Source organism: Chanos chanos, chromosome 2, assembly GCF_902362185.1.
Source record: "Chanos chanos chromosome 2, fChaCha1.1, whole genome shotgun sequence".
In the NCBI taxonomy this organism is placed as follows: Eukaryota; Metazoa; Chordata; class Actinopteri; order Gonorynchiformes; family Chanidae; genus Chanos; species Chanos chanos.
This window is the reverse complement of record NC_044496.1, coordinates 5120622-5146963: the sequence shown is the minus strand read 5'-3', so window position 1 is coordinate 5146963 and position 26342 is coordinate 5120622. Positions and strand designations below refer to the sequence as shown.

Genomic DNA, 26342 nt, shown 5'->3' with positions numbered 1-26342 from the left:
ATGACTGAGTAATTAATGATACGAGTAATCTTTCTGTCATTAGCCTACACAGTCCCGAGTGTCAATCTTATCTTATAAATCTTATTTTCTTTTGGGTTAAGTTCATCATTTGCAACGCAGCTTTGCAAGGCAACACCACTAAGCAATCATTTTCACCCTGTCTGCACAGAAACGTAACATGCGCAGTCACATGGAACAAACTCTCACAGGAATACAAGCGCATGTAAAACGGTAAAGCTGAAAACAGTTCATTTATTCAGAAATGAGAAAAGAGTTAACCGAGAAGTGTACTCACTCACGCGATGCAGCCATCTTTCTCTGCTGAATAAGAAAGTCATGTGACTGTCAGCTGATCCTGGCTCGCAACTCGGCCAGTAGAGCTGATGTTGACACATATCTCTCTCTCTTCAGCAGAATGTACTGCAAGTTCCGGTAACTCTTAAAGATGGGGGGGGATACAGTCGTAATATTACGAGAATAAAGTCGTCAAGGAGAAAAAAGGTCAATATTACGAGAATAAAGTCGTAATATAATGAGAGCAAAGTCATAATATTATCAGAATAAAGTCGTGATTTTACAAGAGAAAAAAACAACATCATAATTTTAGGAAAACATATTACCAGTGTAACCTGCGCTGTTCTGACCTCACTGTCCGACACCCGATTTACCTTCGGTCAACACACACGACTCAGACGGAGGATGGTATCATTTATTCAGCTGCATAAAGGGTCAGTAAAGACAAGTGCTTAATAAAGGGCATAAAACAATCTGGTCCGCCGCAACAACACTCTTACTTCTTGCTGCCGGTTACACACTACTACAGTACTCTTACAAGTTACTACATTTACAATGACTAAAATTACAATTACAATATCTATAATATTACAGATAAAATTACTATATTACTATAATTGCTAAAAGTACAACTGGTATAAAATACAGTGGGTCAATAAAATAATCAAAAGAAATTTAAAAAAGTGTAATATGTCGTTAAAAAAATTGAATGTACATGTGCAGAAAAAGATAAGTGCATAGGGCAAATACTTACATTTCCAATCAGTATCTAAATACATACTTCTTATGTTGTGATCGTAAAGTGGGGCTAAATTTACGTCTTAACGAATCAAATATTAAGTACAAGGTGATACAAATACAATAACCAGTCGGCCCTCCTTATCCGTGAGTTGCACATCAGCGGATTTAACCAACCGCCGGGAAAAAGGGTTAGGTAGTTAGGCTTACGATGGTTGCGTCTGTACTGTACATACTTTTTTTGTCATGTCTTTATTCCCTAAACAATACGGTATAACAACTATTTACATAGCATTTACACTGTATTAGATATTATAAGTAATCTAGAGATTGTTTAAAGTTTACGGGAGGATGTGCGTAGGTTATATGCAAATACTACGCTATTTTAGATAAGACACTTGAGCTTCCGCCGATTTTGCTATCCGCGGTGGATTGGTTCCAGGACTTCCCGCAGATACCAAAATCCGACGGTAAAGCCGACTGCACAGCATACAAATTACAACTCTGTCCATTTTCAATAACATTCATGCGAAACAATTCTCATTCAAAGGTAAACACTACACTCTAGTGGTCATACAAAGGTACTACATTTAAAGACACAAGAATACCGTTATACAGACTAGTCATTTTGATCGTGAACGTGCTAGCCATGCCAACGATTAAAAGTCAAAACATACATGAAACATACAATAATGAACAATATTGCTTACCTGCATAAAGGGTCAATAAAGACAAGTGTTTGAGAAAGGGCATAAAACAATCTGGTCCGCTTAAATGAAATATATTTACATCATATTAAAATTTTAATCAAGGTCAAGCTGTTTCAAGGTCAACTGACAAGACGAAAGCAGTTAAAAGTTTCAATTAATTTTAAATGGTCGCCAAAACATGATTTTTAGTGTAGTTTATACATATTATTTATACAGAATTATATACAGAACATATCATAAAAAATAATATAATTTTAATAACTTTTATACCGGACCCGCTATTTGCCTTACCTACCGCAGCAATAGTCTCACTTCCTGCTGCAGGTTACCGACAATGCATCCACTACGGAATAGATGGAATACAAAATAAAAGTCACTGAACCCATTTATGCAGGATTTAAGTATTTCGTTATCTGTGAAACCTACACTAAAGTATAACTTCACAAGATGCTCCACCTTCCTCATTTTAACGAAAGCGGCAGGGTGCTCTTCTGATATTTCCCCTCTAAAATAACACGTAGCCTAAACTGACGACATTATTCTCGTAATATTATGACTTTTCCTCGTAAAATTACGAATTTTTGTTATCAATTACGACTTTATACTAGTAATATTATAACTTTATTCTCGATTTTTATTCCCTAAATGTGACCCTAACAGTCCGTCATACCAATCACTGGGGGGGGGGGGGGGTAAATTTGGGGCCCACTGGGGATAAAAATAATTCAGCAGAAGCAGGGATATATAGACCAAAGGGGGGAAATCCCCGCCCCCCCCCCCCCCCCCCCCCCCCCCCCCCGGCAAATTTCACAGTGATTGACTCAATTGAAAGTGTCTGGCTAAAGTACTTGAGGCTGCATCTCCTTAAGTGCTATCCGAATTTTCTTTGCCTTTTATGTTGCAAGTGAATGCCTTTTTAGTGTAATCTCATTAAAATAATTGCTTTATTCATGTGCAACAATGCTGGCTATACAAGTCCAGAGGTCCCTTTTATGATGATGATGATTGTTGTTCTTACACTTTAACAGTACAACACCCAGCAGAACAACAACATAAAAATTTGCTTGGTTCCACCCAAACACCCCAGACGCAACGAATTAACAACATCTTGCACCACCAAAGTCAACTCCATGACAAGTCTTCAGAGAGAAGTATGTATAAGGTCTGAAGACATGTGAGAGGAAGAGAGAGAGTGAGAGAGAGTGTTTATCACCAAGGAGTGCTTGGATGGCAGTATCATCACAGAATTTAAAGCTGTGACAGGTGCTAGGCGGCAGCACCCAGTGTGTACAGAAATGAACCCAGAGCAGAACACAGCCTTGAGGAGGCTTCAGTGTCAGTGGCTGATGATGGATGTGCATGACTGTGTGTGTGTGTGTGAGAGAGAGAGAGAGAGAGAGAGAGAGAGAAATCGTTCTCCCCTTTGTTACTAACTGATGTCTGTCACTCAGGTGAAGGTTTGGTAAGGTTTGTTTTTGTTTTTTGTTTTTTGTCCTGATTCTGTCTCCATACTTGTATGATTTAAAGTGAGTCTATGTCAGGCATACTGTTCAGCGAATCCCAACTGTCATTGTTAAGCATGACAAGTTTCATCCAGAATTGTACTTTAAGTCTAATTTCTGGAAACTCGGCCTGTTGGTAAAGATTTTGAACAATTTACCGCTGTGTTAGTAAAAACAAGACAGACAGACAAACAAACAAACAAAACCATTCATTCAGACACTCTAAAAGGGTTTCTCTGATTAAGCGTGTCTTGAGCTTGACTGCTAAGGATATGCTGTGCCATTGTGAAAAAATGACACACAGTCATTTCTAGGATTTTGTTGATTATTTTGTTCATTAGGTAATAAGGTTTGCTGCTCAATGTCTCTCATCTTTTGATATCATTCAAAACTTTTAGTACATCCTGTTGAGTTTTCAATTCTGTTCTCCATATTAATAGAGGGTCACGCAGAAGATATCTTTGAATGTAGTCGATTTTATTCTCTCTCTCTCTCTTAGTTACATGCAGCACTGAACTATTAACAGTAGCCGTTCCACTTTTGTAGTCGACGTCACAAATAGAACGTATTACACATAATACATGCGTATAACAAAAAGCATGGTCGTAAACCATTTAATAGTGGGAACAAATAATTTTAACAAATTATACCTTACAACCTAACAGACAATATACCCAATATTATAACTGATGAGAGCACATAACTTAACACATCCTGCAAAGATATTTGCTGCTAGAACTGTGAAAGCAACAAATGTCTGGGGGCATAAATTGCAAAGACGTGCATGTTAGCTCACCGTGTTTTTTGCCGCACACTGAGAATCTTAATACGCTACTCTGCTTGTCTCGTATTGTAAGCCAAACATTTTTGAGTTGCAATACAGACAACGGGAAAAAACATCTAGTAGGATTTCATCTATTTTTATTGGCCTATTAATCTTCTCAACCTGTCAAAATGTTGTTACAAAGGCAGGAGCAGCCTCCCGAGAGAGCTGTTTCTTGCAGTTTCATTATCCATCTTTTCCTCCAGAAATTAAGAGTCAAATCGAAGACGGCATCCTGTCTTCAAAAATCATCTATTTGTTTTTATGGACCAGTTTTGCATTTTCTAATTACTGGTCTACTACATTAGATAACGATATGACGAATATTTTATTCACAGTGTTATTTTGAAACAGTTCATGTGATTAATTTCTTTTAACGATTTCTGTTAAACGGTGTCACTGAAATTATTTGCTGCCATATTATTGGCTGATATCAACTGTTAAGTCCCGCCTTGACTGGCAACATAGGTGAGCGCACACACTGCTGAATTTTGCAGGAAAATTGTCGTTTCGTGACACGGAGAAGAAAATCTCAGTTACCAATATCATTACCCAATCAATTACCTGACATTGACGATGACATTTTCATGGTGAATTATATTAATTTAATTCTGAGTGGAGTTAATTACCCTTCATTAAGCCAGTTCAGTTAGGCTGTTCTGTTACATTATTAGCTTTTTTTAGTTCAACCAATGATGTATATGAACTTACTTAGAACGTGTTTCATAAACGCTGAGTGATCATTAATCATATGATGACGGTTACTGTATGCTCATATCTTTATGTGTGAGTGAATTTTACTCTTGATAGAAGATATTGATCTTGCTAGCAGCATCAGGCCTATGATTTCCAGGAACGTTTTTGCACTGTGGAAGTCATAAGCTTCCTTAACCATTCGCAATACAGTCAACCCTCCTTATCCACAGGTACGGATGTAACCAATAGTGGATTGAAAATATTCGAGAAAAAAAAAAAAAAACATTCCAGAAAGTTCCAAAAAGCAAAACTTGAATTTTGCCGCGTGCAGAGCACTATGTTGAATCCAAGCGAGTGAGGTTATGTGCAGGCATACCCTGCTGTAAGCATCCTGCAATTTCACACATCCTCAGTCTCTCACCAGCACTCATTGTTTGAGCATTGTTCGTCTCACGTCTCATTCGTTACTTGTGCTCCCTCTGTTTCTTTGAAAAAATGGCCCCTAAAAAGCAGTTAAGTGTTCAAAGCAGTCCCTCTAAGGCTCATAGGGAGCATGAAGTGCTGTATCTTGATGAGAAAATAAAAATCTGTGGCATGTTGTTTGCCAAAGTGGGCCGTAAGGTCGGTAAGATTGAATCGAGCATTTCGCACAATAAAGCAGAAATTCGTGGAAGTATCAGTTCTGCCCCTACAACGGTAAAATGGTCTCTCTGGTTCATGATAATGTGCTTGCAAAGACTGAGACAGCATTAAGTGTGGGGCTGGAGGACGTCTCAGAAGCACATCCCTGTTAATGGCAAAATTATTCGTGAAAAAGCACTTAGCCGCGAAGACCACTACTGTGAGTGGGCTTAGGAGAGCGAGAGGAGGGAAGGAGTTCAAGGCTAGTAAAGGATGGCTGGCTAGCTATGTAAAGCGCTACAGCCTCAAGAACTTAAAGATCATGGGAGAATCTGCATCGGCTGACTCTGAGGCGGCATGAGTGTTCCCAGAAAACTCCTAGGAGAGAAAGGCTACCTTCCAGAGCAAGTCTTCAGTTGTGATGAAACAGGCTTGTTCTGGAAGAAGATGCCCAATCGTACCTACATCCATAAGAGTGCCAAGCGGGCCGCAGGGTTCAAGGCCTGGAAAGATCGCCTCACTCTGGTGCTGTGTGGAAATGCAGCAGGTCACATGATCAAGCCAGGCCTAATCTCCTGCCTGCCTGCATTCTGGCAACACAACAAGAGGGCTTGGATGACGGCCATCTTGTTCTTGGAATGGTTCTGTCAGTGCTTCATTCCTGAAGTGAAGAAATACCTCGAAGAAAACGGGTTGCCATTCAAGTCCTCCTCATAATTGACGATGCTCCCAACCATCCCAAACCTCTCTGCTTTGCCGACGAAAACGTGGTGAAAGTGATGTTCCTGCCTTCTAACACTATGTCACTGCTGTAACCACTTGATCAAGGCATCATCAAATGCATTAAGATGACTTACACCCTCCTCACCTTTGGCAGGATTCGTGCTGCCCTTGATGCTAACCCTGACTGCAGCTGCATGGATTTATTGGAGAGCTTCACAACTGCAGATGCAATTACCATGCTTATTACAGAGATTGCAGATGCCTTAAAGCCCGAGACAGTTAAAGCATGTTGGAAACCATTATGGAGTGAGGTAGTCAGTGATCTCAAGGGCTTCCCCACTTTTGATGCAGAAATCAGGAATATCCTGAATGTTGCAAAAGAGGTTGGTGGGGAAGGCTTCTTTGACATCAAGGATTCAGTCTTTTTTACCCTCAAGAGACAGGTGAAAAATACAATCACATCCTCATTTGGTGATGTTCTGCTTTAATGGTGAAAGCAGTAATTAGCTGAATAGCATTAAGTAGTCCAGTATTAAAGTGAACACATGAATAGCTTGGATTTTGTCCAGAGCCCAGAGTATCAGGGTATTTACTGTGGGGCCAGTTCTATTGAACTGTGGATGCTGCTATTGGTTTGGTGTTCACAGCCTGACTTACTTATGTGGGGGATTAGTCAAGTAATTAACACATAACCAAAGCTTGTAGGTGGTCTCACCTTGCTGATAATTGAAACTAAATGACTTAATGTTCCCTTATAATGATCTTAATAAATCTGGTTCATGTACTGTGATGTGGGCCATTCAAAACAAAACAAAAGGAGAAGCCCATGAGCTGCTCTTTATAAAAGGTTTTTGTTGAATGAGCAGTGTTCTGTACACAGCAGTTATGCCAAACAGGCACATGTAACTGCTATGGTTTCATTAGTGACACAGCATGACTATAGCACATTCTTTTCTATGTACCAGAACTTAGATCAGACTGCATCCCATAATGGCATTACAGTATTGAAAGATTAAGGAAAAAGTTTACAAGAAACACTTCTCTTGCTCTTTATTCCTTTGGAATAATTTGTTGCCACTGTTTGGTGGTCAAACCCTCAAACAACCTTCATGGTCACCAATGGGAGTATCCACTGGGAGATATTTTTCATGTAATTCCCCTTTTGATATATTCACCGTGGACATTATGGTCATGATGTAGATGGTCATACTGGCCAATCTCAGTCTGTGTTGAGAACTGGGCATAGTTATGAAATGTCCCTACACTTTACTGCTTTAAGAAGTTACCCACCTTTTTTAGATCAGCTTTTATAAATCCTTGATTACACCATCAACTCATGTGACCTGGGCTCCGACCACCTTTTAGTTTTGTTGTTGTGTCTACACGTCTGGAACTTGGCAACCGTTTCTGTTTTGTGTCCAAAGCTCTATTGCTATACTTGAAATAGTCTTGCTTTGTGGCGGTGCTCGTTCTGCTTTGTTATACTCAGTAGTCATGCGCTGTGCCAAGCTTAGAGCCACATGTGTCGTTCTTTGTGTCATGTTCTGTCTACATACGTTCTTCACCTTATTTTTACGCTACTTTATGATTTCTGTTTTCTTGCTCTGAAGCACTTTCAATATGAGAAAGGCATGTTATTATAAAATGAAAACTATTATTATTCACAATACAATGCAGTCAATAATAATCTGCGAGAGTATTCTATCTCTCCCTCTGAAAGGCTGCTATGTAGCTGACTCTCTCAAGGCTGTTCTAAAGGCTACATAAATGTAAATGTGAGAAAGTAACATGTTTATAAGCAATATTTCAATAATGAAAACATTTTTACATACTAAAAAATTCATTTTATTCAGCAACATGCATTTCCTTCATTTAAAAGGTACAAAGTGTCAGAAAAATATACCGAAGTTGAATATATAAACAAAGAAATTCATGCTTAGAGAAGAAATGACAGAATAATTTATAAATAAGATATACAAATTCTCTTAGGCTTATTTACATTTTTACACTTTAAAGTGTCTGGACAGTATGACTTCATTAGACTTATCTAAAATTATGTGGCATCTTAACTAGAATTATAAATGGAATTGTAATAGTTTACCTTCATAATACATACAATTCATAATACACACACTTCATAGTGCATAGTTATCTTTCTAAATGAAAATGCTTGAAGCAGAGAACTCTACTTCCCCACAGTGAAGGATTTCACATTACTGAAAGCTGACAGAAGTATTATGTAAAATTTGTTATGATCTTGGAGATGAGATGCATGTTCAAAATGTCTCACTGCAGACAACAGGGCTGAAGGACTTGGAAGAGTCACGACCCTCAGCCATGAAGGCTTCAATCTCCTCCACAGTGCGGGGAACGCAGGTCAGCAGTTCGATACCGTCTGCTGTCACCACAATGTTTTCTTCAACACGTACCTGGACAGAGGAAGGAGCAGAAAAAGGAAAAATGCCTCGATTACAGTCATCACGAACACGACTTCAGTGATAAAGAAATAAGTACAGTCTTTCCCCAACTTACAAGTGTAATGCAATCCTGAAAAATCCTTCATAAAGCCAATTCTCGTAACTCCAAAATGTAAATTCCATTTTCAATAGGAAAAAAAAATTTATGCAGTCCTATCACCTATTTATGCTAAATCAACTCTTAATCCCATGAAATGGATACAAGTAATTCAGTATAGAACATAACTCAAGCTAACAATGCGCAGAATCCATCCTCGTAAGCACAAAAAAAACCTTTGCACACTTAAGTAAGGGTATTGAATGGAACTCCTCATGAAGTTGAATTTTTGTAACTCAAAAGGGTGTAAATAAAGGTAAGACTTCAGAGAGAGAGAGAAATGAGACTGGGTATATAACAGGCTTTAAAGAGAAGTTTTGTATAAGAATGGACTGACCCCTCCGAAGCCACGGAATCGCTGCAGAACAGCATTGTTAATGAAGCAGGAGTGTGCTGGGTCGGCCAGGGCTTGGTCCAGCAGGTGGTTGATGAAATAGATACCGGGCTCCACGGTCAGGACCATGCGCTCCTGCACCAAACGGCCCATTCGAAGGCTCCTCAGGCCTGGTTCGTCCACTCGCTCCACACCCTGACAAAAACATACACAACAACTCAAACATTCATTTAGCAACAGTGGTAATAATTCAGTATTCTTACTGTACCAGGGAAGAGTGTAGAAGAGAGTATTTATTAAGCATTTATTAAAATAACGTAAAGGTAACAGTATTTGTAATGAGGCCTCTGGTTAAACACTGTAGAGGTTGCCATTGGCACTGACCTCAGGGTATCCGCCCACGTCATGCACATCGAGGCCCAGCAGGTGCCCGAGTCCGTGGGGCATGAACACGGCACCCAGGTGGACTTTGAGCATGTCCTCCACATTGCCACGCAGGATGCCAACCTTAACCAGCTCCTCCAGGTGAACCCGATCAGCCAGCCTTTGCATGTCTGTCCACTTTACCCCTGTAAGGCACGGCACCATTCAGCCTTTCATGCACCACCCTGTTGTTTTTTTAACTAAGACTTATTGCTCTTGTGCTATTTGTAACTGGTACTTAAAACAAAAGTAGGCATTAGTTTGAGGTACCTGGTTTGATAGCAGCCATTGCAGTGCGTGAGGACTTGAGTACTGCCTCGTAGATGGCTCTCTGGTCAGCGGTGAATTTGCCATTGGTCGGGAAAGAGCAAGTGATGTCAGAGGTGTAGCAGTAATACTCTCCACCCATGTCAAAGAGACTGTGGAAAAAGAAAAGAAAAGAAAAAAAACAGGGAAATATGTAGAGAAAAAGGAGTAGCTCCCAGCCAGGATTCTGTATGTCCAGAACTGCTTTTGAATTTCCATCAGCACAAAAAGACGGTGACACACTCAAGGCTCAGACTACACTGAAACCATGCTCTGAGTGCCTGTGTTACCATGTACAGAAAAACACACTGAAACAACAAGCATTTCTGATAGATGCAGCCAGTATTCAGAAAGAAAATGTACCTGACATAATACACAATGGTCCTAATCTTTTTATCAGAGAGTATAAATTTGCACTAGGTTTGCATTCGAATAAAACTATAAAATGGTAAACCTGTGCAGTCAAATATTCTATACACTTTATAATGCATTTCTAATGAGATTATTTATAGTCAGATCAAAATATTATGGTATAAATGGTATTATGGTATTATGGTATTGCACGTCTGCTGTATAGCCAGCAGGGGGAGACAAATCACTGATAAAGTTTTTGACCAAACAGAGGTCAGTCAATAGTTCTACCACAGACTGCGCAAGTGACAGCTACATCCATGAAAGATATTTTTGTTCTATCATACATCTGTCACAGCCTTTGAAATGAATACAATTGGTTTTCTGCTTGCCCACATGCTGTGGTTATATGTGTGCACACAGTATGTGCGCATATTCTGACAGAGTGATGAAGAAAGGCTTAAAAAGTACATTAAGTCAGACTTCAGCTCTTGACAATGGACTTTACTACTACACAAAACAAGGAAGGGAAAACCCACTACAGAGCAGTCTTTGAAAAGAAGACTTTAAGGGGGAAAAAAAATCATCTCTTACCACATGTCTCCATCTTCAATTGTCTTGTCATTAGGAGCACCAGGGTGGCCATAATAAATGACAGAGCAGTTGTGTCCACTGTGAGGATGTGATTAATACATGTGTTACTTTACAAAATTAGCTTCTGTTCACAGAGAATGAACTTAACTGTGTCTCTACAGACCAGTCAAAATTACACCACTATAGGCACATGTGTGTCAGAGACATGAGGAGTGAAAAGAGAAAACTCCCTACTTTATATTTAATCTTTGCTGATTGTATATTCAAGCAAAATTTGAAATTTTTTGGTTTCAAATCAAGGTCACACACAGGCTCTGTAATAAACATTTGCCTCTTTCCCTCAATATTTACTCGCTCTTCAGGCTCCTACATATTCTAACTTGGGCAGTGAGACAGAATAAGATGATCAACTCAACAGGCGGGCAGTGACTGCCTCTGACAGCCAATGGAAAAAGATCATCAAATGACCTGTGAATTATTTAAGGACTCCTATGCCACTGAAAATGAAAAGAGAATCATCCCCTGTCTTTAAATGATGCATGTGGACGGGTAAACATTAAAACGTGGTATTCAGAAGGTAAAACTGCCCGTGTTGTGGTAAATCAGAAAACCCCTGCTCAGCAGTGACGGGTCAAATGAACCTTGAAACTAGTGAAAATGGAACACACAGCATCTCTTATGTTTATCTGCAGTAACCAGCTGCCTGGTCAGATGACACAGTCGAACAGCAGAGCTTTGAACTCAACAACCTGTTCCCTGAAGAAAAACTGTAACAGAAGCTTGGGGAAAATCCCAGAAGACACATAGTTGTCGCTCTGAAGCAGAGGAGCCCAGTGATCTCTGCCAGCCAAAATACTGCAGTGTTTGGGTCTCTAGTCTACGTTCTAACCTAGCCATTACCTAACTGCTTACTACTTATAGCACAATGCAGAGTGCTGAGATTGGTGAACTCATGGTCTGGGTGTTGTGTGAAACTGTGCCGTGTTAAGGTTGGGTTTTACTTTACCTTCCACAGATGCAGGTATAAGAGGTGTGGCGCATACCTCCACGCGAATAGCAGTAGTGCTGAAACAGACTGAAGAATACACACACGCACACACACACACACACACACACACACACACACACACATTTTAAATGCTTATTTTCAACTGTGTAGATTCATACAGTGTAAAATTTCCATCAAGAAACTCATTAGCTGTTCACGCTGGCTATCAAAGCCAACATAGATTTAACAGATCATACCAAGACGCAAGTACACCAGTCAGAGGCACTTAAACTTCTGATTTGCTTTGTTACAAACTTAGTATTATTCAACACTAGTGTTCTGCCAGGTATATTATTTGCAGCTAGTGAAAACAATGCTCATGTGTTTGAGTGTGATTCATGCCCAGTTCTCCCCTGAAGGGCTGTGATCCTGTGAAATCTGACAGGATTACACAGGCCACCTCCACTATAAAAAGAAACAGGGGGACCTCTAACAATGGGATGGACACAGTCCCTCAGCGGTTCCTTTCCTTGGTTGCTGAGTTTACTGTCTACATCTACAACAACACAAAGAAAGAATTCTTCTGCATATGCATCTGCAAAACCAGAAACATGTAGCAACGTGCAAAAAGTTTACTATACAGATCTACAAAGCCACAATGGCAGAGTTACACAAAACAAACTAAGCATTCTAAACAGATGTGGCCCTAAGCTAAGAAAGAGACAAGGTTGGAAGGGGCGAAAGAGAGATGAAAGATGCAATGAGCACTGCATCACTCCTCCCCAAAGCAAAGTCTGAGTGGTGACTTTCTCTGAAAAGTGCTGCAGTCAATTAGGCTGATGGGAGACTGGTGATGAGAGCTATCAGAGCTCAGATTATTTACTCTCCTCAGCGACCGAGCACAAGCTTTAATTAAAACAAAACACGCTGCCAGCCAGCAACAGGAAATGGATTCCTCTGTGTAGGTACTTGCTGCTGAAACCTTTGGGTGAAGCTCTCTGATCCTATGAGCAAACGTTCCAGCTATACTGATCCAAAGAGAATGCAGCGGAAAAGAGATGAATCTGTTTTTCCTTTCAAGTACAGCCGGGGCACCTGCAGGTTTCTCTTTCATGGCGCACGCAAAAACCGAATGAAAGACCTCGACTCCGGACCCCAACACTACGCACACCCACAGACCGTACAGCTCACGTCTCCTCCCTGTGTCTCATCATTCCATCACACTCACAACTACCTGAGTGTCATACAAGTACACGACTCATCTAACTTCAAGTCCACTTGAGTCTACACACTGTGTCATATATATCAGTATTCAAAAAGAGGCTGATCATATTGATGATGGTCAACTGGATTAAGCCATCCTCTCCCTTACCTCTGAAGTCAGATATGAGTACACAGACATGGAGAGAAGCAAGAAGAATTTTGCTTGTTCTAGGAACGCCAAACATTATGATACTGCTGTTGATTCAGGCTACCTTTCCAGGCTCTTCCTCCCAAACCAATACTGACAAAAGACATATGATCAGCTGGGTTTTAAACTGTTTCCTCAGTCGGTCTGAGAACGAATGAAGTAGACACGTTAGTGTAAATGTCACTGTTTCAGTCAGAGCTTACCAAGTTATAAAATCAAGTTTCACAGAGAAAAGTGAGAAACTGATATCTACAACGGCAAAGAGATTCGTCACAGTGGGCTTGACTAAAAATACAGTTAAAAGATTTAATGAGCAAAAAGAGAAGCAGTCGGTTTACAGTTCCCTCACTCATAAACGATTTCCTCCTGAGGGCAAGAGAAATCTTTTAAGTTTAAAGAGAAATTATGGTATTTAAGTGTGACTCCATGGCAAACAACATGGTAACACAACATTGCAGTTCAAAGGCAGACTGGTCAGCGACATCAAAAATTCTGTAAAGAGAAAGTGTTTCAACTTTTCATGTCCCATCATTCTCTATTCATGTAATCAGAGGGAAAGAAATACAGATCAAACACTGCTGCTCCTCTTGAGTTTGATAATGCGTTGCTATGCATTAACCTGAGTTTCTAAGTAAAACGATGAGACTCAGTTACTAAAAGTCCAACAAATTTTCTGGGTCAAAACGTTGATTCACATTACACTGAAGAGCAGAGTTAAACATAAGTTAAACATAAAGTTAAACAGAATTTTTTTTTGAGTAGTTGCTACTTGTTAACTCAGACCCTCATTGTATTTCCTTAAACAATGGGTAAGGGCTAGGGTTAGGGTTAGGGTTAGGAAGATTTTTATACAACAAACTTCGGGGAAGTAAAAAAAAAAATCCGATTTTCAGAAACTTTAGTTTAGTATGAGGATAAAGTCAATTACTCAAAAGCTGAATTAACAGTTTGCGCTGTGGTTCAATATCTGGGCAAAGGTTAAGTAATTCTTAATTCAAGACTCTAAGTGTATGTAACTTTACAAGTATTCACAAAAGTTTTGGGGTGAAGGTGTGTGTGTGTGTATTTGTGTTTGTAAAGAACAAAAAACCACAAAGAAATCCTGCAGGTAAACGTCCATGTGACAAACGATCTCTAATGTAAATGGAAAAAAAAAAGCTTTACTCCCCAGTACTGTGTGTATGTTCTGACAGAGCGAGACAAGCTCTATCACTGTTTCCTAATTCCTCCAAAGAGGATAAATTCTCTCAAACTCTCCAATCATCTCAGACCAAACCGCTCACATAGCTGCAAAACATTCAGCAGGCTGGCAAAATAATTGGTGCCTGAGTTTCCATGGTGGTATTCTCACACAAGACACAAAGCCACCCGCATAAGAAGTGTGAACTTTGAACTGGGCCTTTGTTAATAAGTCAGAGCTCAAACAGTATTGAAATACTGGTTATTTGACACAAATGGAGAAAGCCTCCCCATGATGATTTATACTGCCCTCCAGGTCATAATGGACATGGCCTGATTAGTATAAGAGAGAGGCTGCAGCAGGACGAGTCTGGAGCTGAACATGAAGCGTAAACTCAGATGGCAGGATTCCTAGCAGAGCCGGGACTTCTCAGAGGAGCAGGACGGTGGAATGTTTTCATCCCCAAGATGAACGGAGAAGACACCTCCCCATGGGAAGGCCCTGAGCGCCAACTCTTATGGCGACATCAGAGGAAAAAAATGCCCAAAATTATTCGCCCTGCTTCTCCGCTGATCAGAGGTCAGGAGACCAAATTTTACATAGGGCCAGAGAGGCAAGTCTCCCTCTTATTAATATCCTGTTGGGAGTCTCATGGAAGCCGAGATGGGCGCACAGCTCAAGTTGTTTGTAAAAGGCTACGGGGACCTACGGAGCTGCATAAATAACTGTGTATCCTCTGCAAGAGAGCAGGTGCCCTGCTGCCTCATGACTGATGTCCCTGCCTACACTGTGAGTCTGTGAAATGTGGAGCTGGGCTGCAGTCCTAAAAAAGCATGCTGATGAAAGTGGACTTGTGAGACAAATCCATGTCCTGGACAGGCCTCCTGTAACAGGAGGTGGTTTATGTATGGAGGATGCTGCCCCTGAGCAAGCAGTAGAGCTGGTCCAGAGCAGCAGTCAGACTGCAGGGTTACACACCCCACCATGCTCAGCTTCATTCCTCTTCACCATCCATCAGCAACTGTTTTTATTTTGTTTAATAAAGAACTGAAGGCATTCTAAGGTGCACAATATTCTGTACACACTGGCGCAGTCAGCTGTTTTCATCACTAAAGTTCTGTTCTCCCAGAACTGTTTCAGAATTTTTCTTTCTTTTTTTTTTTTTTTTAAAACGCCATGCATTTAACATGTAAATAAACAAAACAGAAAGTAAATACACAGCTTCACGAATGCAGGCTCGTATTCCACATCACTCCGTTAACAGCTGGGCTTTTGGACGTTTGTCTTAAAATGGTTATTGTGTTACAGTAAGTCAAACAAAAGATAGGATTATATGATCCAAATTCTTTGAGCTTGGTCCCACTGTGTGAAAATTTAGAACGCATTTGCAGTGCTTTCCCTCCTCTTTAATAAATACCATGTTGTCGCCTTAACGTGGTTAAAAATAAAATGAGGCAAGTATAAGAGATGGCATAGAAAACAAAAGAGTCAGGACAGTGTCTCTAGTCTGGGCAAAATGAAAGGCTGATTAGAGCCACATCAAGAGAAGGTTAAGAGACAAGTCCACGCATAACCTACCACAGCTGTTTATTACAGAAACGGATCTGATTTGACAAATAGTGCCACCATTTATATTTCATCAAGACCTATCCCTGTAAGCTTTTCTTTTCTTTTTTTCCCCAGTAAAAAAGCAAAAGAAAAAAAAAAAAGGACTTTGGCTTAATCCACACGGCACACGGTTTAGCCCTCAAATCATTTCATTTATTATGTAACTGCATCCGTGCCAAGGCTGAACATAATTACACCATCTCATATGTTCAGAGAGGAAAGACATCTGTCAAACAAACAAGATCTTAATGATGACCTCGATTCTACTGAAGGATTTCTTCTAAAAAAAAAAATCACAAATCAAGTCTACACTTTTAGTACAAAATGAGTGAATCATTCAGTTGTTTAAACAGAGGCTGTGCTAAGGTGAATGAAGCTGTACCACTTATTCACTGTGTAATTGGCCAATAGTGTCATTGTGCTTGATCTGTAGCGCCAACAGATGCTTCTAATCTTCTTAGTACTTGGCAACCAGTTGTGAGAAGGATTTCATCTTCACCTTGCTACCCCCCCCCCCCCCCCCCTTCCCCCCTTTGCTCCTTGGCGGTGTATACACTGGGGCTGTGCGATATGACCAAAACCTCATATCTTGATATAGGTCATTTCATATCCAGATAACTATACATATCATGATAAAGGCCTAGCATATTTTCTGTATATTCAATAGAATAAATGGTTTACATGCTTCCATACATTCGTAATCCTCCTGACAGCAATCTAAAACGCATCTTGGATTTATCCTGTCACAATCCTTACTACACTTCATTATGCAGAATGCTTTGCACAACACATGTCGCCTGGCAATGGTTTTACTTACATTACCGCTTGCTGGTAAAAAAAACATAACAAAATAAAAATATGCCATTCGGTTTTCAAATTGGTTCATTTCAATGGATAGACTGAGCTCTAAATACTATTTGTGGTAAGGACAGAGCATAATATGAAACGATAGACATTTTTCTATAGTCACACCATATATATAGTCATATTGCACAGCCATAGGGTACACAGACCCAGAAGTGTCCTCAGAACCATGCAACCCTGGGGCTTTCCACCTCTCTGGACGCACAGCTCCTCTGGGCACCCCACACCCATGACACGCTCCCTGTGCTCCCATCAAAACAGCCATGCTCTCTGGTTATCCTTCTCTCTAGCTACTCTCGCTCTGTTCCTTTATTTTCACTCCTCTCCTTCTCCTCAGAGAATGCCAACAGTAAGCACTCTAAGAGAGCACTGAAATTAGCAAGCCCAAGGTCAACTTCCCATCAACATTTCACAGGGCCTCTATTCATCTTAATGACCAACAATAATAAATTTTAAAGGCCACACGTATGTGACTTTTTTTGTTCAGGCAGACCACAATTAAGCTAAGTGAAAGATGGGGAGATTTTAATGAGAAGGGTTGGTCACACACAGGGGTGCATCCAGCAACCTGAGAGAAACATTTTCAACTCAGGTTTAAGGCAAAGGAATAAAACCGGATCAAGAGAATCGTTTACAGCCAGGGAAATTAATGTAAGGATTGAAACAGGAGCTTCACTGAGGCGAAGAATGGCTCGATGATGCACAGCACATCCTATTCACAGGTTTCACAGTAATATGAAGAGGAGGCCACAATGTGACATAGAGCAAACACCTTCTCAATAAATAATATTTAGAGGCATGAGGTATAAAAAGAAAAAGAAAAATCCTGAAAATAAATGAAACCTCATTCCATTAATTTTCAGCTGGTTCAGTAGCACTGGCACTTCAAGATGAGAACGAGTAGACAACATTTATTGAAAGCAAAATGCAATATGATTCACCTTATTCATTGTGTTTTTGCTGTTTCTAGAAGCATGGGGTGGATGTCACATATCATGTCCCCAGTATTAACAGTACTAATACAGACTCCTGCATCTTAGCATTGGCTAATCCTTAAGTGGATGTGTGGAGATGTAGAATGTAAAAAAGGAGAGGGTGTTTTATTTACATGTAGAGAATTTAAAACTGAGAACTTAATGACACCACTGACTCTCCCTGGGTTTCATACTACACCTACTGCTGTATCTTACAGGCCTGCTGGAAACTGCCTTCCTTGTTCATCATTCGTTTGGATTATAACTCCCAGGGAATTTACTATGCCGCCCAGCACACTGTTAATTCACTTAAAACAATCCCATGCGTTTCTTTTTCAACTTAAACAAAGGGACTGTTGCATAAAACATAATCAAAGAACTGTACAGTTAGTTTCACTGAGTAGGTCTGAGTATAGGCACTGCTTCAGCACAGAGACTGTCCTGGTAAAGGGGGATTCCTGTCTTTAGGCAGAGAGAGAGTTTGCAGCCCATTCAATAGCTGAAATCAGAGTCTTCCCTGAGAGCATGTGGTGGGATACTAAACATGATGTTCTATAAAAACATGCGTTCTTATGAAGGCCGCATGACGAAGGTGTTCATGGGTTGTGATTGAAGACTCGCAGGGAGAGAAAATGCCCTACTGTCAGCAACACTCCTGTCACAGACACTGATGCTGTTGCCGCTCACAGATTAGCCTTTTACATGTCCTGAGCACCCCGCTTCCCCTCACTGGCAGGCCTATGTATTTTGTGTCCGGTCCCTACCAGGAAAATCAAAAGAAAGCCATGACTTGTTATCTCCTCGCAGAACCCCCCCTCCCCTCCCCTTTTGCTGTGTAGCCATATCAGTGGCTTTGAAGTCAAAGCCACTGGCAATGTCTCAAGCACTGCTGCCATCAAGCGCGCTCCTCTTCATTAAATCCTTGAGCTGCTTCTAATTACAGTCAGTATCAGGAGCTCCTCAGTCGCGAGCAAGGCGCAAGTTACAGAACGATGTTCATCACAAAAATGCCAAACGCCAAGGGAGAGGAGGTGAAGGGGACACGGGCCAGGACTCAAAATGAAAGCATAAATTCAGCCAACTCAGTTTCACCATTCCATATATAACTCAAATAAAGAATGTGTTTTCAGTGTAACATTTCTGGAAAATGCTGTGTCATGAAGCTCTCAAATGATAACAAACAGCAATGACAGCTAAACGCAGCAGAAAGGCAACAAAGAATGAAGTCATTTGTTTGAGACAATAACGTCATGCTAACAGGTTTTTTCTCTTTTTTTTGGAAATAGACAGGAATTAATTTGGGTGAGTTTGTGGCACTTCAGCAATATGTTCTGGGATAGATTTCAGAGGAGTCTTTCATCCTGCTATTCTCAGCTCTCGTCACCTGCAATCAGTGCTCTATTTATAACCTGTAACCATAACAACAGCTGTATTCCTTTCCTAATCTGAGAATTCCCGTCACTGCAAGTCTTTTGTTCTGCGCGCAGGGAGACTGCCTTGGATTTTTATTTATTTATTTATGCTGTTGTTGTTTTACCTGGCTTTCATCTGACTCATTAAAAACAGAAAAGGGAAAACATTTCATGAAAGCACATGACAATATAGTCGAAGGCATCACTTAAATGCTTTCTCATTCATTTAAGAGCATGACTGTGATGATAAGCTTTACTGGGTGATCGAACAAACTGAATGAGAGATGTTTGATGAGTGAAACTTCAGCTGCAGGACTGTCGCAGGTAAAACTAAAAGACAATGAGAAAAGTAGCAGCAGAAAAGAGAGAAAGAGACAGAAAGAGAGATCATGTCAAGGCCTCTTCATCTTTGCTCTACCTTTAACTGCTAGGACAAAACCCCCCCCCCAAAAAAACTTCTAATGCATGACACCACTGACATCTTCCCAGACAAGTCCCCTCAGTTGAATTCTTAACCCCTGATATACAACCTGTACTAAAGGCAAGGCAGGAGAGCTTGTTCCTCCATTAAAAGTCAGAAGCTTCATAGCTAGAGTGGGTAAATGAAGCCCAAATGAATGAAATGAAATGTAATGGTTCAGCTTTGGCTCAGGCTGTGCATCTAGCATCAGGCAACGCATGGACCAGACTTCCAGCGATGCTGGTGCGCTGACATGGAACACTGGTTCTCACCGCACGAGCCAGGGCTAACGAGCGTTTAGCAGGTGAGAGATTAAGCAAAGGTTTGACATTTCCCACACTTTACCAGACACAGATCCTTTAGTGGGGTCTAATTGCTCCCACAGGGACCAGTCCTCTAGTCGCATCCCTGAACCCAGCTCGAGAGCACGCTGGGTCCCTTTCACCCGCCCTAAGTTCGGACCACATTCATAACCAAACAGAAACTTGCAGCTGTAAATTCAGCCACTTCCCCTCTGATTCAGTGAAATAATCCTTTTCACTTGTTTCTTGGCCAAAAAAGGGAGGAAAAACACAATTGTATTTATTTTGACTGGATGTAGGCTCAGTGAAAATACATACAGAATCTCACTACTTACAAATATTAACATCTTCTCAAAAAATAATCCAGAATACATTAGGCAATTCACATCCAAGTCCAAGTCCAATCCATGCAAGGGCAAAAAAGAAATTATACGGTGCAGTCCACACTGTTGATGAGAGAGGAGAGGAGAAATATGCAAACCATTCTACTTTTATGTAGTAAAGGACATCGAAATTCCTAAAAATTCCTTCAGGAATTTTAATTACGAAAAAAATGAACTACCTCAGGACTGTTTTTGTCTTTCTCTCTTTCTTTCTTTCTCTGTTTCTTTTTTCTTTCCTTCTTTTTTAACTCTCCTACCTTTTTTTAAGTTTCTGAACAGCAGCGTAACCTTTTGCGAAACACCGTCTCAAAGGGCAACAGCTACTGACTGAGGAAACCGACATCAGGGGAGTAATGAGCAGTGCACGTTCTGAAAGAAATATGACACAGAGTAGTGTTTCTGGGTACAAGTAAAAAGCTATTGTCCAGGGAAGGAAGAGCAGAGTGACTATTTTTTTTAATTCTTTCATCTTGTCTATGATTTATTTACTTTGCAAAATGTCCCAGAGAAATAGCTGAGGTCTTGCCAAAAAACAACAGCCCTGGGAGAGCTTAAAGCGGGCACAGCTTGTTGCTGAGTTTATGGGGGTATTTGGTCCAAGCAAAGTGACTTACATTTAAACTGAATACAGACATTTCATAAGCTAATGGAGTCAAAACGGAAGAGAGACTGAGGACTGTACTGTTCTGTCCTTCTCTAGCCCCCCGGCCCCATGTATACATAGCATATATAAATACAACAGGAAAAAAAATCATTTCCAAATAAATATTATGCACAACGTGTAGCAGAAGAAGAAAGAAAAATAAATAGCCCACAACTGGGTCACTCACCATCTGTTGGGTACACCTGTGAATTCCTTATGAATCAGTTTGACACAATCCTTCACAAAGTATGAATAAATCTCATCTTCATATTAGACAAGCAACATTGGATACTGATTAGAAACTGATCAACCATCCACAAAACAAAAAAGGAACATAAATAGCTTAAGTTGAGGTAATACTTCTATTTCACACCACTGGCTTTATGTGAATTAAGTTAAGCAATTTTGTTTTTGTATTAAAATCATCTGGGTAAATCAGTTGGTTTGTGGAAAAAGCTACAAAGTTACAAGCTGTACTCATTATGAATCCTTGCAAGATTCAGAAAACAAAAAAACCCCAATAAACAAAACAACAACAACAGAAGGGCGGGATGAATAAGGTCACCAACTTGTACCCATAGAGCTTAAAAAAAGCTCAGTGTTCAATGAATGTATAATGAACTCTTTATTTTGCCTATGGACAAATAAAACTTTCCATTCAGAAAAATGGCAGCATGACTGACTAGGCCAACAGTGGCAAAGCAATGCTTGCAGACTATACTTTGTCTTCTTACCGTCGACATCGTATTGAACGCTGACTCCAAAATGTTCCCACACAGCGGATTTGTACGATGGAGTATTAGGGCCACACTGAGGAAAAAAAAATGCTGAGATTTCGAGAATAGGGTCGTAATATTACGAGAATAAAGTTGTAATTTTACAAGAAAAATAATAATATTATGAGAATAAAGTCCTTTCAGGCTATGCGTTATTTTAGAGGGGAAATATAAGAAGAGCAGCCTGCTGCCTGCGTTAAAATGAGGAACGTGGACCATCTTGTGAGGTTACACTGTAGTATACTTTTCGCAAATAACAACGCCTTAGACAAACAGCAGCTGCCAGAAGCAGGCTGAAGCGGCCATTGACTGTTCTCTCACCTGTTTTGTTGGCTGCTGGTAATATATTTTCCTAAAAATTGTGCTTTGTTTTTTTTTCTCAAAATGATACAATTTATTCCCGTAATATTATGATTTCTTCTTTTAAAATTATGACTTTATTCTCGCAATATTACGACTTTTCTTCTCCATTACGACTTTATTCTCGTAATATCACAACCATATTCTCGAAATCTGTGATTTTTTTTTCCCTAAGTGTGGTCCTACTACTCTGTCGTAGATTTGAAAGATGGTGGTTGCTCTTCAAATGTGCTCCTCTCTGTCTCGCTAGCGCTCTCCATTGTCACGTTGGAGCACTGTCACATTGGAGAGAACATTTGTTTTTAGTTTCCCCTCTCTTCTCCAGCTTGTATTTACATACAGAATGCTGATAGGCTCCTGGGAAATTCTGATAGGCTCCAAAGATGTTCTGTGGATCTGAATGTACAATGTGTGTGCAGTCTGCAGTGCAATACGCAAGTTATAATTTCCTATAATTATAAATTATAGGAAAACGACAGGCATATTGTAACACTGCAGTTCACTCGTGCATACTGAACTGTGGGGAGTGTACCGAATGGTTTGACAACATACCATGTACCGTTGCGTCCCTACTACTGAACTGCCACTGTGATATGAGGAGATATTCTGCACTTTCACTAAGATTTATGGTAAAATTTTGGCCTTTTACAATGATGCACCCCAGGCTACCGGGCTTTTATCTTGATATATGGCTAGACTCTACACTATCATTTGAAACTCTTTTGTGGTAAGAAAGACACAGTGCTTTTGCCATAAAGTGTGGCACAGATGTTGGTAATGATAAATATGAGGGTACTGGGCTTCTGTTGAAACATAGGGTTATTTACTGTAAGTGTTTGTAGTGTGCAGGCCCAACTCTTGTGATAAAACCTTCACCACCTCAGCACGTGTCCTGAAGCTCTCTTCTGATCTCTGTTTAAGCCTGTTCACTGATTTCTTGGACCAGCCAGCTGCGTGCTTCGGTGAAAAAACATGGCTGTTGAAGTATGTGTCCTTACAGTTGCACATAAACCCCAGCTATTCTCTGTTTTACAAATACAACACGTTTAAAAAACAAACAAGCCGGTGCATACATTTAGGAGTACCACAAGGACATTATTCAAAACAGATATTTATCTAGAGGAAAGAATTATTCACAACCATGCCTCTAATTACAATAAAATAATTACACCTCAAGAAATATTAGCCATTGAGTGCCTCTTTTGCGCTCACCGACTGCAGCCAAATTCAATTACATATTTAGCCAGCGGAAACAGATCAAACTGCAGATGATAAAACAGCTTGCGCTTAAGCTATTTTTCCAATGTAATGATTCTTTTCACATTACACCATTTAGAACACATACGTCAAAACACAAAACAAGGTTCTAAAAAAGCTCTTTACGTGCTGGATATTGCGAAACAAATAAAGGTAACTCTTTGCACAGTATGGCTAAAATGTTTAGGGAGTGAGTGTATGGGAGTGTAGACTCCCTGTCACATTACGCTGAAAATCCAGCATTAGATGACCTTCAGTGACCTTGCCTGCAGCCTTCCTGTCCTGCAATGCCACTTTCAGACACACTGTCTCTCTATGACTGGCCACAACCCTCACCTGGCCTGCCACATCCTCTCTTGTTACTGATTACCACACGACCATTAGTAAACCGCTGCATCAGAGTCCAGTACAGCGAGACACACGAGCAAGCTAAAAGCACCGCCGGCAAGAGCCTTCCCTTGGTTAAAAATAAATAAATAAAAGGAACAAAAAGGGGGGGGGGGCGTAGGCCTCAGGGTCAACTGCCAAAGAAAAGCAATGATAAAACGAAAGGAGAGAAACGGGGGAGAGGTAAAAAAAAAAAAAAAGAAACCAAACAAGATGAGTGGGGACTGGGACTGGGACTGGGAAGTCACCCCCTTACAGGTCTACTGCTCTGGCCTCATCTTATAACTCACCCCTTCTTTTTTTGTTATGATTAATGTTTTTCTAAAAGGACAAAAGAATTCAAGGGCAATTTGTTATCTTCAACCTCTTGAAAAAAAAAGCAAAAGGAGAAACTCCTCAAAAGAAGAGGAAGGCCTTATCTAGGCTTTGTTTCAGAAACAGAAACAGCGCTCAAGCGGTTCAGAAACGGGGAGTCACATGTGTGGTGTGTAGTCTTATCAACGTCTGTGTAGTCAGAGGGTGACCTGACAACAGATAAGGGGAACACTACACTGAATGTGTGAAGTCCAGCGATGGTTGGTCTGCAAGAAATGGACTACAGCGTGGACATGTGTGTGTATGGTCTTCTGCGGTATATTGAGACTGTCTCACTCTATAACTCTAACCAAACAAAAGGAAAACGGTGCTTACCTCTCCATTTCATATTCTTTCTGTCCAGGTCTTACACGTCTCATTACCTGTAGAGAAATAAAAGATTATTATTATTCAGTGACTGATCCACTGCTTTTTGACGTCTGCATGACCTGTTTTGCCCAGACCTCCTGAATCAGACACACTGGAGAGTTGGTGTGCCCTTGTAGTGAACCAACCAAGTATTGGATTTCTTCCTGTTCTCTCTCTCTCTTTTGTATTCAGAAACCATTTGTTTTCACCTCATTGTTGACTCCAGAGTACTGTATCTCTAAGAATGAACATCCAGTAATAAAACTATGGCTGGGACTACAGCGTTGAACTGTTTATCTTGATGAGCCTACAGTCACACTGGCACTTATGAAGACCAATGTCAGTTAATATACGTCAGCGCGCCTTTATTGCCCAAAAATGAAACCAGAAAAAGGATTAGACCCTGCAAGCTTCTCAAGGTTGGACGATCCTTGAGCAACAACTAAACCTAGTCTGTCAAGGTCAGCTCCAAACATGTCCGGGCAACAAGGCCATTTTTATTTTTTAGTTTTTTCAGGGAGGCCACGCAAGCACCCAGATTTAAATGATTCCCACTCGGCTTGCTTGAAATCTGCAGCCTGTGAATAAATACATTTGAATCTGTGTGCGCTTAACTCTAGAATAACTGAACAGAATTTCTCCTACCCAGGAGAATGCAACTAAAAGAGGTTTAGCTTTTCCTGAGGATTCTTTTCCATATTCTGATTAAACTGCCTTATGAATGCATATCCCCTATGACAGGCCGTAATGGTTAAGATTACATTACTAAATAAATTTACGCTTGTTCATACAATATTAATTTACTTTCAAACCCAAGATAGTAACTCTGTGCAATATTTCCTAGAGAAGCCAATTCATTCTTAAATTTGAAACCTGCAATTATTGTTCATTGCTACACTATGTGCACATCAATCTGGATTATTCAATTACTCTAAGCCTCTATAGGCTTATTTCAATTCTGCTGCTTGGCTGCCCTGCACCTTCATACAGAGTCCTTCTAAGACTCTCCAAACAAAGCTGGACTGGAAAATTATTTACAACCCTGAGCTCTGACCCACCTCAGCTGCTTTGGGGTATTCATCCTTTCGTCCTGCGCTGCAAACAAAACACTACACAGTGTTTGTTTCCACATCACCAAATCATATCCTCTCATTTAAAATATAAATGAGAAGATATCATAACCACAACCCTTCCTACCCAGTCTGCCCAAAGAAAAAAAAAAGATTAGTTCACATAGTCTGGTGTGACTGCTGCACATAATCTCCTGAAAAAATGTGCCCATCTGTGTTGGTACAGTCTGTGTTGCTAAACTATGCACTTAAAACATCAGAATGAATGTTAGAGTCAGTGGAAGCCTCTATGAGGATGAGCCACTCCAGGTCTGGTGGGACCTAGTTTCTGTCCCTGTGCTAGTGACACAGCTAAGCATCTCTGGGCCAGAGAACTCAGCCTCCCTTACTGTTGGGAGAGGAGAGAAGAGAAGAGTGCCTCAGCACAAAAAGAGGCAATTGTATGCAGGGTGCAGTGTATTGGTGCATTTAATGGAAAAATGCCACATGAGGAAAAGCAATAGCTGTTTGATGGGTCAGTTCACACAACTGAAATGAGATGTTGTTATCATTATTTTACGTGCAAAGTTAACATCAGAAAAGCAAAACGCACACAGCTTTCATGATCTGATCATGACAACAAAGTGACGCAGGACCTCCAACTCCATATCGGTCTTAAGCAGGTGGCTGCAGGAAAAGAGGACAACAGACAGTTAAAGGCCTTTCTCAGATGCGTGAATAAAGAACAGTCATGCAAAGTAAATAAAATGAAGAACTCCCCATTCAGTGCTTCATGATTAGAAACTATTCATCTGATTGGTCAAATCACAGTTTATATCCTCTGACCAAGCTCTATCTGCTCTGGGTAACGATCAG

General features: G+C 40.4%; 2 protein-coding genes across 2 annotated transcripts in view; both read right to left on the bottom strand.

Annotated features, from left to right (window-relative positions):
* Positions 1-312, bottom strand: part of LOC115805238 (xaa-Pro dipeptidase-like) — a 38909-nt gene extending 38597 nt beyond the window's left edge. The window contains exon 1 of the mRNA XM_030765768.1: positions 296-312. Within this exon, the coding sequence (XP_030621628.1) occupies positions 296-312 (17 nt within the window). The remainder of the gene's footprint in view (positions 1-295) is intronic.
* Positions 313-8038: 7726 nt separating this feature from the next.
* The window catches only part of LOC115830077 (xaa-Pro dipeptidase), a 39081-nt gene continuing 20777 nt past the window's right edge, over positions 8039-26342 (bottom strand). Inside the window, exons 8-17 of the mRNA XM_030794115.1 lie at positions 26116-26153; positions 25809-25875; positions 25476-25512; positions 24385-24431; positions 11696-11764; positions 10690-10767; positions 9709-9857; positions 9400-9584; positions 9019-9210; positions 8039-8536 (exon numbers count right to left, since the gene is read on the bottom strand). Of these exons, the coding sequence (XP_030649975.1) occupies positions 8384-8536; positions 9019-9210; positions 9400-9584; positions 9709-9857; positions 10690-10767; positions 11696-11764; positions 24385-24431; positions 25476-25512; positions 25809-25875; positions 26116-26153 (1015 nt within the window). The 3' untranslated portion in view covers positions 8039-8383. The remainder of the gene's footprint in view (positions 8537-9018; positions 9211-9399; positions 9585-9708; positions 9858-10689; positions 10768-11695; positions 11765-24384; positions 24432-25475; positions 25513-25808; positions 25876-26115; positions 26154-26342) is intronic.